Source organism: Oncorhynchus masou, chromosome 1 (assembly GCF_036934945.1).
Source record: "Oncorhynchus masou masou isolate Uvic2021 chromosome 1, UVic_Omas_1.1, whole genome shotgun sequence".
Classification (NCBI taxonomy): Eukaryota; Metazoa; Chordata; class Actinopteri; order Salmoniformes; family Salmonidae; genus Oncorhynchus; species Oncorhynchus masou.
Genome location: NC_088212.1, coordinates 66,944,893 through 66,960,994, shown reverse-complemented (window position 1 = coordinate 66,960,994; position 16,102 = coordinate 66,944,893). Strand labels below are relative to the sequence as shown.

Here is a 16,102-nt window from a genome sequence, read left to right as displayed (position 1 = left end):
TGCGCAGCTATTTCAGGTCTCTCCAGAGATGTTAGATCTGGCTGTGTACTTAGGGTCGTTGTCCTGTTGGAAGGGAAACCTTTGCCCCAGTCTGAGGTCCTGAGCGCTATGGAGCAGGTTTTCATCAAGGATCTCTCTGTACTTTGGTCCGTTCATCTTTGCCTCGAACCAGTCCCTGCCGCTGAAAAACATTCCCACAGCATGATGCTGCCACCACCATGCTTTACTGTAGGGATGGTGCCAGGTTTCCTACAGATGTGATCCTTGGCATTAAGGCCAAAGAGTTCAATTGTGGTTTCATCAGACCAGATAATCTTGTTTTGAATGGTCTGAGAGTCTTTAGGTGCCTTTTGGCAAACTCAAAGCGTCTGGTCACTCTACCAGGTCTGATTTATGCTGAGATGGTTGACCTGCTGGAAGGTTCTCCCATCTCCACAGAGGAACTCTAGATTCAGGTTCTTGGTCAACTCCCTGACCAAGGCCCTTCTCCCCCAATTGCTCAACTCTAGGAAGAGTCTTGGTAGTTCAAAACATTTTCCATTTAAGAAGGTTGGAGGCCACTGTGTTCTTGGGGACCATCAATGCTGCATACATTTTTTGGTATCCTTCCCCAAATCTGTGCCCAGACACAATCCTGTCCCGGAGCTCTATGGACAATTCCTTTGACCTCATAGCTTGGTTTTTGCTATGACACACACTGTCAACTGTGGGACCTTATATAGACAGGTGTGTACCTATCCAAATCGTGTCCAATGAATTGAATTCATCACAAATACTCCAATCATTATGGGATATTGTGTGTAGATTGATGAGGGAAAAACATTTATTTAATCCATTTTAGAATAAGGCTGTAACGTAACAAAATGTAGAAAAAGTCAAGGGGTCTGAATACTTTCCGAAGGCACCGTAAGGGCAGTGTGTGCTAGCTTCCATTAATCAACACAGAAAGACCTCCCCAGCAGGTGTTAATACGATAGCTATTTAAACAATTCATGAAGCTTGGAGCGCAAACCCCTGTTTGTATCTCAACTTTCCAAGCGGAAGTTGTAGTTACTGTATATTTTAGTTGGAAATGGTCTGATATTGTGATAGCCACATATTAAAATTGCTTTCTGAAATGTTGTTCTGGGAGTACAACTACTTGTTAATGGAAGCCCAAGCGGTTGTTTACTGAAGTTCAACAGAAGTCTTTAAGTTTTTATTATGAAATCTATACAGCAAAAACTTTCAAATACCATCATGTGGTCACATCCAACAAGACCAATATAACCAGAGGACAAAGCGGTCCATTCATTCCATCCACTGCAGGATTTTCTCACCATTTGCTGTTGTTATTTCAACAATGGTGTGAATGCAGATGTTGTCTTGTACCACACCTTGCAGGGCAAAGGGAACAACCTTATCCCCCAGCAGAATAATAATACACCCTTTGCATAAACAAATGACCCTGTCCCAAACTAATTAAAGCACCTGTATACTATGCTGAGCCCCTCCCAGCTATCTCCCAGCACTCATAAACATTACATCACAAAAACACACTGATAACGGACTACAGAATGGGCCCAGAGTCATGAGCACGGCCATTGGATAACTGTGGTTGAACCATTGACAGAGCTCGGTAGGCGTTGCCTCTGGTTCCTTGTTGATAGAGCAGTTCAGTGCTATGTGAGGCACGCAGCGTTGGAATGCGGTCTGTGGCTTGGCTGTCTCCAGAGAGAGGCCTATAGTGTTTTGTGTCTGACACTGGGACAGGAGCCGGGGGTCACTATGGTGTGTGTATCAGCCTGGGGGACAAAAGTTGACACCCCTCCCTCATTGTCCTCAATACGAGCTTGCATCCCATTATCCAGGCTGAATGACTATAAGGCAAAAAAACAACAGCGAACAGGATGCAAAATATACAGCTAGTTTGGGCCAAACAGGATTCTGTAAGATAGGATGATTTTGTTTGCATGAGAACTGTTTTCAGTGACCACAAATAGTGCTCATATTTTTTCATTAGTCCATGGTATATAGTCCCAAAATGCATCATCATCATGAGTGACACTTTGCTTCTTGAAAATCCTATATCTTGAAAACTTGACTGCTGACATGCAACACAACAGTGGACTAATGGAAAAAAGTACCCGAAGATAGTTTTTGAGTGGATTTTTCCTTTTAAGTATGCCTATTTAGAGTTGTTTCCCAAAACGCATCCCCGAAAGCTGTCTGAGAACAAAGACTTGGTTCAAGGACTTGACAACAGAAGACAAGTCTCATGTATGGAGTTGCTTATCATGTGTCAGTGATATAATAACACTTTTCTTAATGGACAGATGGCACTTCGTTCTCTCAACAGATGCTGCGCAGTGGAAGAGGAGAGGTGGTGTCACTCAGCCCAACTCCAGTAGGCAGCAGAGCAGATACACTGCATGACCCTTTGCTGCTATAACAGCCTCCACTCTTCTGGGAAGGCTTTCCATTAGATGTTGGAACATTGCTGCGGGGACTTGCTTCCATTCAACAACAAAAGCATTAGTGAGGTTCTTCCACACCAATCTCGACAAACCCTTTCTGTATGAAGCTCGCTTTGTGCACGGAGGCATTGTCATGCTGAAACAGGAAAGGGCCTTCCCCAAACTGTTGCCACAAAGTTGGAAGCACATAATTGTCTAGAATGTTATTGTATACTGTAGCGTTAAGATTTCCCTTCACTGGAAGTAATGGGTCTAGCATGGAACCATGAAAATCAGCCCCAGACCATTAGTCCTCCTCCAACAAACTTTACAGTTGGCACTATGCATTCGGGCAGGTAGCGTTCTCCTGGCATCCGCCAAACCTAGATTTGTCCGTTGGACTGCCAGATGGTGAAGCGGGATTCATCACTCCAGAGAATGCATTTCCACTGCTCCAGAGTCCAATGGCGTTAAGCTTTCCACCACTCCAGGTGATGGTTGGCATTGTACATGGTGATCTTAGGCTTGTGTTTGGCTCCTTGGCCATGGAAACCCATTTCATGAAGCCCCAGACTAACAATTATTATGCTGACTTTGCTTCCAGAGGCAGTTTGGAACTACTGAAGTTACGTGCTTCAACACTTGGTGGTCCTATTCTGTGAGCTTGTGTTGCCTACCACTTCGTGGCTGAGCTGTTGCTGCTCCTAGACATTTCCACTTCACAATAACAGCACTTACAGTTGACCGTGGCAGCTCTAGCAGGGCAGACATTTGACAAACTGACTCGATGGAAAGGTCACATCCTATGATGGTGCCAGGTTGAAAGTCAGTCAGTTGTTCATTACGGGCCATTCTCCTGCCAATGTTTGTCTATGGAGATTGCATGGATGTGTGCTCAATTTTATACACCCGTCAGCAACAGGTGTGGCTGAAATAGCCAAATCCACTCATTTGAAGGGGTGTCCACACACTTTTGTATATATAGTGTTCCTCCCCCAGGCCCTGTAGTGTTAGTTGAGTGGGGGACTGCACTGCAGCAGGTCCTGTTGGGCTGGGCTCACCTCTCCCATGGCCAAGCCCAGCACAGGCCAGCCCTCTCCATGGATGATTTGAATATCAAATGACTGCTGTTCCCAAACCTCACAGAAGCCACGTTCCCATATTTTAGGAGAAGTTTCCATGTTTTGCTTTGATGTTGTGCTCTGGTGTGGATTCCCTGGCATGATTTTCAAATGTTTGATTAGTGGTTTTTGAAGGAGGGGATTTGGTTATTTTTCTTGTGTCAGTTTCATTTTTCAATATATGGTGCATGAGGGTAATTGCTAAAAGTAAAAGTAAGCATATGTGAGTCTCAATCATAATTAATGAAGAGTTTTCAGTCTCTCAGTTAAGGTGTGGCCTGAGTACCACCCTGGCCACTCAATGATACAGAGAGGTTGTCCTCAAACTAATATTCTGTTTCACTTTTATCCTTCAGACCTGTCGAGACATCAATACTATCTTAGGGAATTCAACGGCTTTGAAATACTAGCGGGAAGCGGAAAAAATACACAGCTCTCAACGTGGTCTCAGAGCATTTCGTATTATTATGTATTAGTACGTAAATTACGTAAATTATTCTATTATTACGTAAATCTATGGACATTACATTTAGTGTGTGTTACATTTCATATGGTATGTATTAATTTGTAGATGTTTCTATGATATGTTTAGAATGACAATTCATTGATAAGTTACGTATTGCAATTCGCACAATATGTTATGAATTTGCAAAACATACAATATGTTATGCATTTGCTAAACCATTTGCTAAACCTTGTGGCTAATGTTATCTAGGTGGCTAATGCTAACATTTGTTTTTTAGGGGTTAAGGTTAAGGTTAGGTTAGGGTTAGGGTTAGCTAAAATGCTAAGTAATTGCAAAGTAGATAAAAGTAGTAAGTAGTTGCAAATCTGCTAATTAGTAAAAATGCATATCACTCATACTAATTTGAGTGTCCCGGTTGTACACTTACTATGTAATGTGATTATTCTGAAGAAGGCCATTGAAAGTCGAAACGTCAACCTTTTAAACTAATAAAACAAATACTTTTTTTATGGAGGGTTGCCCCTTTTCCTGTCCAATATTTGACTGTTTTAAACAATTTTCCACTGTTCCATAAAGCCATCTGTTAAGGATTCTACACTTCTAAAGTCCGTGCGATGACATCAGACTCAATGTGTTTTCTCCGTACCTCCTCAGATTGGGCATGACCATGGGGGCCAGGCTGTGGGTGTAGCCACTGAGACAGCTGGGGGAGAGCGAGAGAGGAGGAAAGGCAAGCCAGCACCAGCCAAGCACCCTGCACTCCTCCTGGGAAAGATGGGGGAGACAGAGGAGGAGAAGGACCAGGCAGGGAAGCTGTTTGAGAATTTCATCCAGGCCTCCACCTGTAAGGGCACCCTGCAGTCCTTCAACCTCCTGTGCAGGCTGCTGGATCTAGACCCTCAGGACCATGAGACGTTCTACTGTAGTCTGAAGACCAGGCTCACCTCCTGGAGGGCCAAGGCCCTCTGGACCAAGCTGGACAAGAGAACCTGCCACAAGGAGTACAAGAAGGGCCAGGCTTGTGTGGGCACCAAGGTAAAGTAACAGCCACTCACCATGACATTCAAGTAACACTTGCTTTGTATCATACAGAGGTGTTGAATATACCTTTGGTATTATTGGCACAGAGCTCTGTTGCATGGAAGTCTTTGGAGACAAAAGAGACAAAGAACTCCAAGACCATCAGCGTGAAAATTGTCTTGACAATGCCCAGTGTACACCCTACAGTAGTTTGAAATAAGATCCCAATATATTCATGTGGAAGTAATATTTATGAATGTTATGCATTTCACTTCTCGTTGTGTAACTGTGAGTTGTATGACTGGTCTGACCCATTGGCTTATGATTAATCCAGATTCAAGTCACAATAGTGAGGTGTGACTGATTCTCTGCGTTTTTCCCAGCTGTAATCGGTTTTAGACAATCGGCAGTTTGTCCTTTCTTAGTAGAGAAGTGCTCTGTCATTGTGGAGGGTAGTGACTTAGGCAACGTCATGGTCATCACTTTAAACTGTACCTGTCAGGACACATTAAATCCTCTACTATCCTTTACAGCTGCTGACGCATATAAACAGCTGAGAAAGTGTGTTCTTCTGATCAGACAGAACTCAAAGTTAATCTCAGCACACACACACACACACACACACACACACACACACACACACACACACACACACACACACACACACACACACACACACACACACACACACACACACACACACACACACACACACACACGCACACACACACACACACACACACACACACACACACACACACACACACACACACACACACACACAAAAACACACACACACACGCCCACACGCCCACATGCCCACAATCAAACAAACACACACAGACACTTAAGGCATCAGCATGCTTCAGGTCGGTTGGTGCCAGTTCGAACTCACCTAGGCGAACCGAACAAGCGTGCTCACATAGTCCCTTGAAAAACTAGAAACAAAGTGGCAGGGGTACTGTTTGTACATTTTGAAACCCCATAGCCATTATATACTTCCTCAAAATAGTCAGAATTAATCTAAGATAACTCAACAAATCTGCCATGAAATTTGACGTTTTTGCAGAGGATATCTTAGTTGGGCAATTTTACATCTAACTAAGATGTTTGGTTGCAGATGCAGCATTTCTCTAAATGTGTCTGAACAGCCGAAAAACCCCTCCAAAAAGAACAAAAAAACACCACAAAATGTCATCCTAATATATTAACAAACTCTTCCGAACTGTTTCGGCTGGGAAGCATGCCAACGCCTTTACTGTAACCCCCCCCCCCCTCCATCACTTCTGCACTATCATTCCTCCTCATCCACAGCTCTACAGAGTCTTGCCTCTTACATCACCCTCAATCAGTCACCAGAATACTTTCATAACACACATCCACAGACAGCATCACTCAGCAAGTGTGATTCTTTTCCTTGGTTCTACTGAGGGGGCGGTGTTCTTTATTGAGCCCTCCTAAAAGGTTGGAACCATGCCCAGATTGTTATTAAAGTGTGTCTTAAGTTATCCAAAATAAGACAGCTTTTTACTAGTTCTCTCTGATACCAACTATAAACCAGGTTGGAACACCATATACCCCCTTGATCTGAGAGTATGCCATGATTAGGTGCTATCCCAGTTCTATTGAACCCTTCACTAAAGTGTCTGATTGTCTTTAGTCCCGTGCCAAATAGTTTCAGCTAGGTTTCCTCAGTCTGACAAGCCACATGACAGCGTAGAATGGTCTTATTTATCAAAGTAATAAAACAGATGTACAGTCTCTTGGTTCTGGGTAATTAACCATACTGTTGGTACAGTAGGAGAGACTCACGTAAGTATTTGATTTACGCTGGCTGTGTGGATGGAAACAGGAACGACCTTGTAAAAATTGAGGCTAGAATTCAACTTACCCTCGCTTCTTACGTTTCATGTCTGTTTACAGAATAAGAGATTTAAGGAGTAAAATAATTGATGGACATCTCCCACAGATAGTGGTACAGCATATAGCTCTCCTGTTGTGATTAATTGCGGTCCACCTGCCACAACTTGATAAATGACTTTACTTGACTTTCTTCACAAGGAGTGCATGGCGTAAGCGATGCGTTAGGGTTTGGTGGTGGTTCACAGGGAATAATAATGTTTTAGCATTCCTCACCCAGCCTCCAAATGCCGGCTGGAGATACAATCTGTATAGGATATGAAGTCATCCCCAGTTTGTTACTGCATACAGCTGCCTATAATGCTAATGACACACACGTACTGTTGGTTTCTTATATATACATTTTTAATAAGGAACACAGTGAAGGCCCGTATTTATTTTTTAAAATATGAAGCAGATACAATGAACAGAATGGTCATATGTTACTGGGCTTAGTCTCTTTCGCTGATTATGCTGTTAAATGTAAGCGCTTTAGGCCTATTGAAGTGGCTTCTTGAGCCCGAGATCTGACAAGCTTATTTTATTAGTATCAGAGTTGCTTTGTGCTCGTCTCATCTGAGAGGTCTGAAGAAGTGAGCTGAAGTGGGAAGAGGCCCAGTGAGAGAGACGGTTAGTTTTCCAGGGCGGTGCCGCTGTCCAGTGCCAGATTCTATGGAAACTATTTGAACCGGCTATGTCCTGGAGGTGAGCTCCTGACCTGCACCTCAACGCCAGTATACCTCAGCAAAATACAGACACTGTTTTCTATTAAGGGACTGATTTGTCTGTTCTCTGCATTCTTAAGTATTATAGTTATCAGGCAATCAAACTCCACATTATGACACATACTATCATTGCAATAATAGCCTAGTTAAATCACACGGCAAATAGCATGATCATGTGTGGTCTCAGTTGTGCAAACACAAAGCTCCTTGAGCTCGGCAATATGTTTGGGATGGCTTTGCATTCATGAAATGCCTTCAGTCATAAGTGCTACATTTCATTTCCTTTTTCTTACGTGAACTGTTATGCCTGTATAATGTTGGCACATACCTCATGTATGAAGCACATGGAAACGTTTTCATTGTGTTGTTGTTTATTGCCTTGTTATTCAGTTCCCCAGTCTCCTGCCCTTTAGACTAAACTACAGTGAAGACACGAACTCTTTACTTCACAACCCACTGAATGCGGGTTAGAATTAAATACAGAACAACTGTTTTTTTAAGGATTATTTCCCCCTCAGTGTAGAGGAGCTCCCCTTTATAACAGGTTGTCTTTGTCATGCTCGTAAATCTCACCCTAGATGGCCCAACATTGAAGTGTGTCATCAACATTTCCATGCTTGGCATCCTCCCTTGCCAATTGTGACATCTTGACAGATGGACCTATTTTCCCTTAATTATATGGTTTGATACTGTGGAAAATTGTGCTTCCACTGAGCAAATAATTCACTGTATGGAACCTTCTACGGTATGATCTGAAAGTTCAGAGACACACTGTGCCCTCCTTGCCTGTTTCCCAGGCCTATTTCATGCCCAGACACGGGTATTGCTCCTTTTCTCCTGTTCTAATTCCCATGAAGTCCCAGATGGCTGTCTGAGAGGGTTGCCAGTTCATGTTGTGGCTCTCCTGGTGGTCTCTCTCAGTGGATTGAGTACCTTAAGTCTGACGTTTTGTCCTAAAACAGCGTGAGCCATCACCGTGCGCTGGGCCAAGCTAGTGAGGCATCACATCATGTCTGCAGGTGCACAGGCTCCACTCGCTCGCTCACTCACACACACAGTCAGTTTGTTTTACTCCGGTGAAGCCAGAATAAGCATGTGTGTTAAGGAGCTCCACTCAGCCCAGTGTTTGGGGGTGTTCCTGTCAATCTAACCTGGCTGGCCTGTTGAAGTGGCTGGACAGCATGTACACACTAGAGACCACCAGTCAGCTAATGTCTTAGACCTTAGAGGACATACTATACTCCTTAAAGAGATATAGCTGTAGAGTTTAACTAGTCATTTGTACTCATTCAAAAACAGTGCAGTTATGGAGGATAAGGTTTGGTTCAGCAGTATCCTATAGTCTTGAGCTCAATAGATTGATCAGGATTCCAGGAGACAATAATTGCCAGCTGCCTGACATTGTGTCCACTTTCCATTTGATAAGCATGTTTGAGTTGGCCTCCAGTGTACATTCTTCATGAAGTGAGTATGATAAACTGTGTACAAGACCAATAAACTTTGATTTGATTTTGATTTGATTGCCATCTAATAGGGCTCCAGGTGCAGTAATGTAAGAACGGGAGAGAATGAACGGTGAGGCGGGGGGCGGGGTCTTCCACTCCTGGTGAGAGTGGGCGGGTGAGGTCACAGGTGGGGGACAGACAGGAAGTAGCTGTGATCTGACTCAGCAGAACTGCAGTGGGCCCTCAGGAAGCCCTCCCATCTGCGATAACACAGCACCGCATAGAAACAGGGAAAACAAACTGCTCATCTCTCCTAGCACCATAGAGACAGACTAAAACAAAAGTAGTGCTTTGATAGTGATTATCTAGTTCATATCAGGTTTGATAATACCCCCACATTGTGGGATGTGTGGTTAGGCACATCTGAATAAACTGAGCTAATGTTGTTCTGTGTTTGTGAATAAGGCATTGTTCCATATGTTTTTTTCTTTTTCCTCTGTGGCCGTGATGCTTAACACACCTGGCACGTCTCAGTGACTTTCTGATTCTTCTGACAATGGTTAAAGAGCCCATTCACTTTAATCACTCCTCGTGATGAAAAGAACTGGACCATTCCTGTTCAGACACAGCCACGTGCAGCCACCTGGGTTTGGCTAGTATACCTGATGAGTATCGAATACCTCATACTCTTACCCCTAGGCTGCTAATGTTATGTTCTCCTTCGCCTTCTTATGACACCCTGCAGCAGACACACACACAGAATGAGAAAACAGAATGACTAAAGCCCAATATAATTTTTATTGCCGGGAGCAGTGGTACCATTTATGGTGTGATCTGGGCAGCTGGCACGTTTAGCTCTGTAAACACCACCCTGGGAGAGAGCGGGAGAGAGAGAGGGGTGGGTATAGAGGGGGGAGAGAAAGTGTGGGAGAGGGAGAACGAGAGAGAGAGAAGGATAGAAAGCTAGAGAAAAAGAGAGTGAGTATACCCCATTCAGCACAGAGCTACAGTATACAAACATGATAAGGCCCCCGAAGCTGGGGCTGAAACACGATATTGATCAGATTGACACCTCCTGTGCGTTCCTGTGGCTCTTCAGGCAAACACACAGGGTGACAGGAAGTGAGTCCCGCTGTTCAAATATACTGCTGGCCCTCCCTGCACACAGGGGGGATTTAGAGGTCAGGTGTATGGGTTGACTGGGCTGGGGAGGAAATAAGGGATCTAAAATGAAAAGGTCACAGTGGGCTGAGATGGCTGAGCCTGGTTGAGAGAGGCTCTGATTGGTTATAAGGTTAAGGAAACAGGAAGCCACCCAACTCGTTGGCCACTGCAGGGGCTACAGTCTGACTCAGGAGTGGTTGGATGGTGAGATGATTCCTCCGAAGAACTAACACTCCAAAAAAGTTCCTTCTCATCCTTTCTAGAAGGCTGGATGAAGTCATGTTCTCACCACACATTCTCAGAAGGATCCTTTAAACCAAAATAACTGACTTCATGCATATTTGAGTGAGGCAGATGAGTGAGGCAGATGCATGAATCATGTCTTTGATGGGACTAGGCTGTAATAAGGATCTACGGTTGAGGTAATGACACATACTCTCCCAGCGCTGGGTCAGAGTAACACACAACATACTGTAACCATAAACATCCACCCCAGGCACTTTACTTGGCAATATACAGTAAACACTCAACTCATCCCCTCATATTTAATCTGCCATTGAGTATGTCTACAGGTTAAAACAATGATTCTATTTTCAGTAAGTATTATTTGTGATGATGATAAGGCACATATATGATCTCTTTGGCAGGCATATGGTTATGATGCACACATGTATTGTATTTTATGTAACAGAAATGTGACTATGAAATACAATTTTGAGTCCTTTATTTGCACTCATAATGATAATGGTGTCCCTCTGTCATTCTTGTCCCTGCAGTGCCTGATCATTGGGGGAGGTCCATGTGGCTTGCGGACGGCCATCGAGCTGGCTCTGCTGGGGGCCAAGGTGGTGGTGATTGAGAAGAGGGACACCTTCTCCAGGAACAACGTGTTGCACCTGTGGCCCTACACCATCCACGACCTCAAGGGCCTCGGGGCCAAGAAGTTCTACGGCAAATTCTGCGCTGGAGCCATAGACCACATCAGTAAGTACTTTTACATGTGGGGTAAGCATCTCATCAGGAAACCTTTCTGCCCACACAGCCATAGCAGTTGTTATTAATAAGTGCCACTTCCCATAGCCCGACATGTACTTACTTTTGCAATGGAATATTTTGCTTATCAATATTGTTTGATTCAGCTTATGATTATGCTATTGTATCCTCTTCCCCTCCAAAGCTATTTTTTGTCTGATAGCCTTGATGCTGCCAATCCCTTCCATTGCATAATGTCAAGGTTGTGAGCCATAGAAGGTGAACCTTACATCTGCTCTTAGCTACAGCGATACAAAGCAGAGCTGCCAACTGCTGGTGTTGAAGGCAAATCTTTCTACAGCTCTCAAGTGACAGAGGCCAAAGGCCAAGTTTTGTTGTGTGTATAATGTGTAAATGCATGGATACCTGTGCAGTGTGCATGTACTAGGTACTGTATTAGATAATGCAGAAAATACAGCTGGGTTTCTTGCATGGTTCTAAGAACTCCTAATTCTTGTCTGTGTTTGCCAGGTATTCGTCAGCTCCAGCTCATGCTGCTGAAGATCGCCCTGCTCGTAGCTGTGGAGTTCCATGTCAATGTGGAGTTTGTCAAACTGCTGGAACCTCCAGAGAACCAGGAGAATGACGGTGAGTGACAGCCCACTTACAGGCCGTCACTTACAGTAGCTGTATGTCCATTGAGCTCCATCAACATTGGCCTAGTACCAATCAACCCATCATCCCTGCTCCTTCCTGCTAACCATTAAGGGTGTTTTGGATGCAGTTCAGGGGTTCAGGCAAGGGTTAGGTTACAGCATTTGGTACCAGACTTCCAATATCTGACAGGTTAGCTGGGGTTGAAGGGCTTCATGCAATGCATTTGGAGAACATCAACAGTGCACCTTAACATGAGCCTTGCATCAGCAACAGTTAGTAAGACTGTTAACAGATTATTTTAATTTGAGCCAGTTTGCTACAGCAGGAAAATAATCATGCAGCAACAGGAAATGTGAATTGTTATGTGAATTAATGGACATTTTTGTAGAGGTTGATTCATTTTTCTTAAGGGAAAATCAAGTCTGAAATTTCAAAGTGGAATTTACCAACTTCAGAAGCCTTTTGGAAAAACCTCAAATATACTACAAGTTTAAAATGTCCTGCATTGCAGGAAAGTTCTCCTGCAACAGGGTGATCAAATTAAGATCCTACATCTGTATGTGGCTGCCCAGAGGATCCCAACACAGTATATTCTCTCCCACACCATAGCATTCCGCTGCTTTACATCACTGTACCTTGAGCTACAGGGAGTTACTGAAGCCCATAACTAGTACCTTTTGGAGTAGTTCTGCCTCCCCATTTAACAGTGTATCTCCTTGGCAACCAGCAGTAAACAGCAGCACTGTTACAGTAGTGCACTGATCACCCTTTATTTGATATTTGCATTGCCATGGAAATCAAAATGTTTAAAAGTCATAATCATTGCTTCGCCATTCCTATTCAGCTGCTAATGGTTAGCAACCTCGCCAGATGCTAATGTTATTTTATGGTTGCTGCTGAGCAAAGCACACAGTAAATTCAGTGAGCAGAGCAGACCTAGTGGCTTTGTTTAAGGAGCAGCAGAGCCAAATTACGGCCATGGAAGTTAATTAAGAGCTGATTCGCCAGTGTAATTACAACCGTGCCACCTCGGCTAAGTTCTTATAACAGTACAGTACTAGCTGCTTCAAGATGTGAACACTGCGGGGTGGGTGGTGATGTGGCGCCGAGCTGAAAGGCTGGCTATCTGAAATACCTCTACACTTGACCCCCCTCCCTCCTACAGAGCTTTGTTGATTGGACTCCTGGACTGGAGGTCATTAGCTATCCCATGTGTGGTCTCGACAGCGACGTCAACCAACTGATAAAAACAAGAGTCTTTACTAAATTTGGATACAGAATGGTCCCCCTACTTTTGCTGTCACAGGGTGCTAGGTGTCCTTGACATGATGGAATGCATTTTTGACATGGTGATATTACACAGCAGATAGACAGCCAACCCAAAGTTGCTGGGGTCTCACACTGCCTCTGTGGCTGACATCATTAACCACATTTGATCCACTACGTGCTAAAATGTTGTAATGTATTGAATTATATAATGTAGATGGTTAACACCCTGGTATCAATTATACAGTACAAGTGAGACTGACATTTTAATTGATTTGTTATTTAACCAGGCATGTCAGTTAAGAACAAATTCTTATTTACAATGATGTGCTAGAAACAGTGGGTTAACTGCCTTGTTCAGGGGCAGAATGATAGATTTTTACCTTGGCAGCTCGGGGATTCGATCTAGCAACCTTTCGGTTACTGGCCCAACACGCTAACCACTAGGCTACCTGCCACCCCACATTAATCAATATCTTATATAATTACTGCACGGTATAGTCTGCTGAGTTAAATTACACAATGTGTGTGACCTCTGTGTCACCCTCTTTGTTGAGAGTTGTCAGGATTAGCAAACCATTTTCCCCACTGGTGTTGATAGGCATCATGAATATTGTTCCCCAGAAATAACAGGCCGAAAGAGCAACCAAGTAAATATTGTGTCTGTTTCTCTAGCCCATGTCCTCTCATTCTCTCTATCTGGGTTGAACTCTACCCGTTTGTAAACTGATAAGTATGTTTGTTTGAGGTGTGTGTCCCTGTGAATGTGGAACTGTACTGACCCTCTCTCCCCTACTCTCCTCTCTTCCTGCTCTCTCTCCTCTCCTCTGTCTGTGTTTCAGGGCCTGGCTGGAGAGCTGAGATCAGGCCTTCCGATCACCCCATGGCAAACATTGACTTTGACGTGGTGGTGGGGGCTGATGGGAGGAGAAATACCCTGGAAGGTGAGAACTCTGGAGGATGACGGGTTGTATCCATGCAGAGTATATCTACATACCGTTAATGACCTGACCCCAGACATAGGATATGGTGATATGGTACTGTATATGGTATCATGTGATGACATCCGTGGAATGGCTCTCTCTGAGATTGCTCAATATGTTTACTAAACACTACTTAACAAAAGCTAAATTTAGCTACAAGTGAAAATGCAGTTAGATATTATCTGGAGGGCCTTCAAACACAATTTCTATATTGAAAAGTATGTTTACGTAGCTTTGTTGGCAGTAGCTTGTTTCAAATAATATCCAGGACACCATTCTCATATAATTATTTTGTCTGGATAGCAGCCTAACAACTGTAACTAAGAAACATACGATTGTTATTGGCTGCGGCATTTGGCTACACAAAGCATCCATTTAAAAAAGCATAGTCTCATCCACAAAAGTTAGGAAGCCATAAAATCAAGCTCGCCTCGGTAAAACGATACCCTATGTCATTAATCTCTCCTTCAAAGGGCAAGGTTGCACATGAAATCACCATATCGTTGTAATAAAAAAGATCTGGGACCCTGCTTGTGTCGTCATCTGGATGCTGTTCAACAGTTGATGCATGCACGTAGGACTCTCCCTCACAGATGCCTGTCATCTCCTCACCAATCCACATCAGATGCTTATTCCTAAAAAGGGCATTTTCTGTCTCCAAACAATGAGGCGTTTAGGTCATCGTCTGATGACGAAAAGCCTGAGGCAAACTTTCTTTTTAGAAGTCCTTCTACTTTTGAACTGCCATGCAAGCCCTGTCTGAGAGGAGGGTTAAATATACCACAATCTGTTCTGTACCCAGCTAATCGTCTGAGAGGAACACAGCTGCATTGGAAAGAGTGATGTGAGGGGGGGAATGCCCCAGTGAATTAGCAGTGACCGTAATGGAACATTTCTGGCTCATATTAAAATGCTACCTCCTAGAAAAGCATCTCTCAGAAGCTCATACATTATTTTGTAGGAGGAAGAGAGGCTGAACACATTAGAACATTCATCTCCCTTTCCTTCCTGAGTCACAGGTCTAGAGGTAATGTTGATGTATTTTCCTTCGCTAAAGGGCTTTGGTACAGAACCCTCCTCTTCCCCAGGACAGTTATAAGCATACTAACATGTGGCCTGTGGGACATACATCCTGGAGTGACATATCCCGGGTATTGGCTGTGGTTGGTTGCCTTTTCCAGGCTTTAGGAGCTTTGGTAGAGTTTTGACACCACAAAGAGACTTAAAAAAATATATATCACCATATTCTCTTTCACAAAGGCAAGGTTTTCCATGTCATTTAAAAAGTCAGACAGCTTTTTATAAAACTGTAACTGTGAGAATAGCAGCAACAGGAACCCAAGTGAATAGCAGTCTGGCATTAAAAGTCTGAGCCCATGATTCAGTCTATTTTAAGGCTTGCCTGCAGTAATGTTTGGCCCTGGATAGGACACAGAAAGTTAATATTAAATGAGCCTCTAAAATGTCTCCATTAAAAAAAAGAAATTCAGGATCAGTGAGAGGATGGCATTAAACTTCAATGCAAGAAGCATTTCCCCAATGTTTCTATCTGAAGAGGAACTGAATTCTGTTCCATTGTTGTTGATATCCTAAATAGCAGAAGTATACGAAATTGCAGCCAAAGTAGTACATATTGTAAAATCTCACCGTGAAAAAATGAGACTGCACCTTCTCTTACAATGGTCCAGTTCATGTAAGGAGTGACTGCACTCTACTCCACCTGAAGTTGTAAAAGTTAATCAACCTGGAAAACATATTTATTAGATCAGAACATTTTAGTACTGACCCAACTCTCCTGCCGAGGCTTTTGTTCCCCTGGTGATATAAACAGTATCACCTTTGTAACAAGCCTCTCTGATCCTAAAATAACTGGCCTGTGATTACAGCTCAGTGCTAGGTTTCCTCTGGATTAGTATGACTCCGCTGGCCTGGCCAGAGAATAGTAACAT

At 43.5% G+C, this 16,102-nt stretch overlaps 1 protein-coding gene across 6 annotated transcripts in view; it reads left to right on the top strand.

Moving 5' to 3' along the window:
- mical2a (microtubule associated monooxygenase, calponin and LIM domain containing 2a) overlaps positions 1–16,102 on the top strand; it is a 46,706-nt gene that overhangs the window by 13,264 nt on the left and 17,340 nt on the right. For all 6 annotated transcript variants that reach the window (XM_064977877.1, XM_064977861.1, XM_064977851.1 and 3 more), the window contains exons 2-5: positions 4,677–5,057; positions 11,052–11,259; positions 11,779–11,895; positions 14,013–14,114. In XM_064977877.1, the coding sequence (XP_064833949.1) occupies positions 4,797–5,057; positions 11,052–11,259; positions 11,779–11,895; positions 14,013–14,114 (688 nt within the window). In that variant the 5' untranslated portion in view covers positions 4,677–4,796. The remainder of the gene's footprint in view (positions 1–4,676; positions 5,058–11,051; positions 11,260–11,778; positions 11,896–14,012; positions 14,115–16,102) is intronic.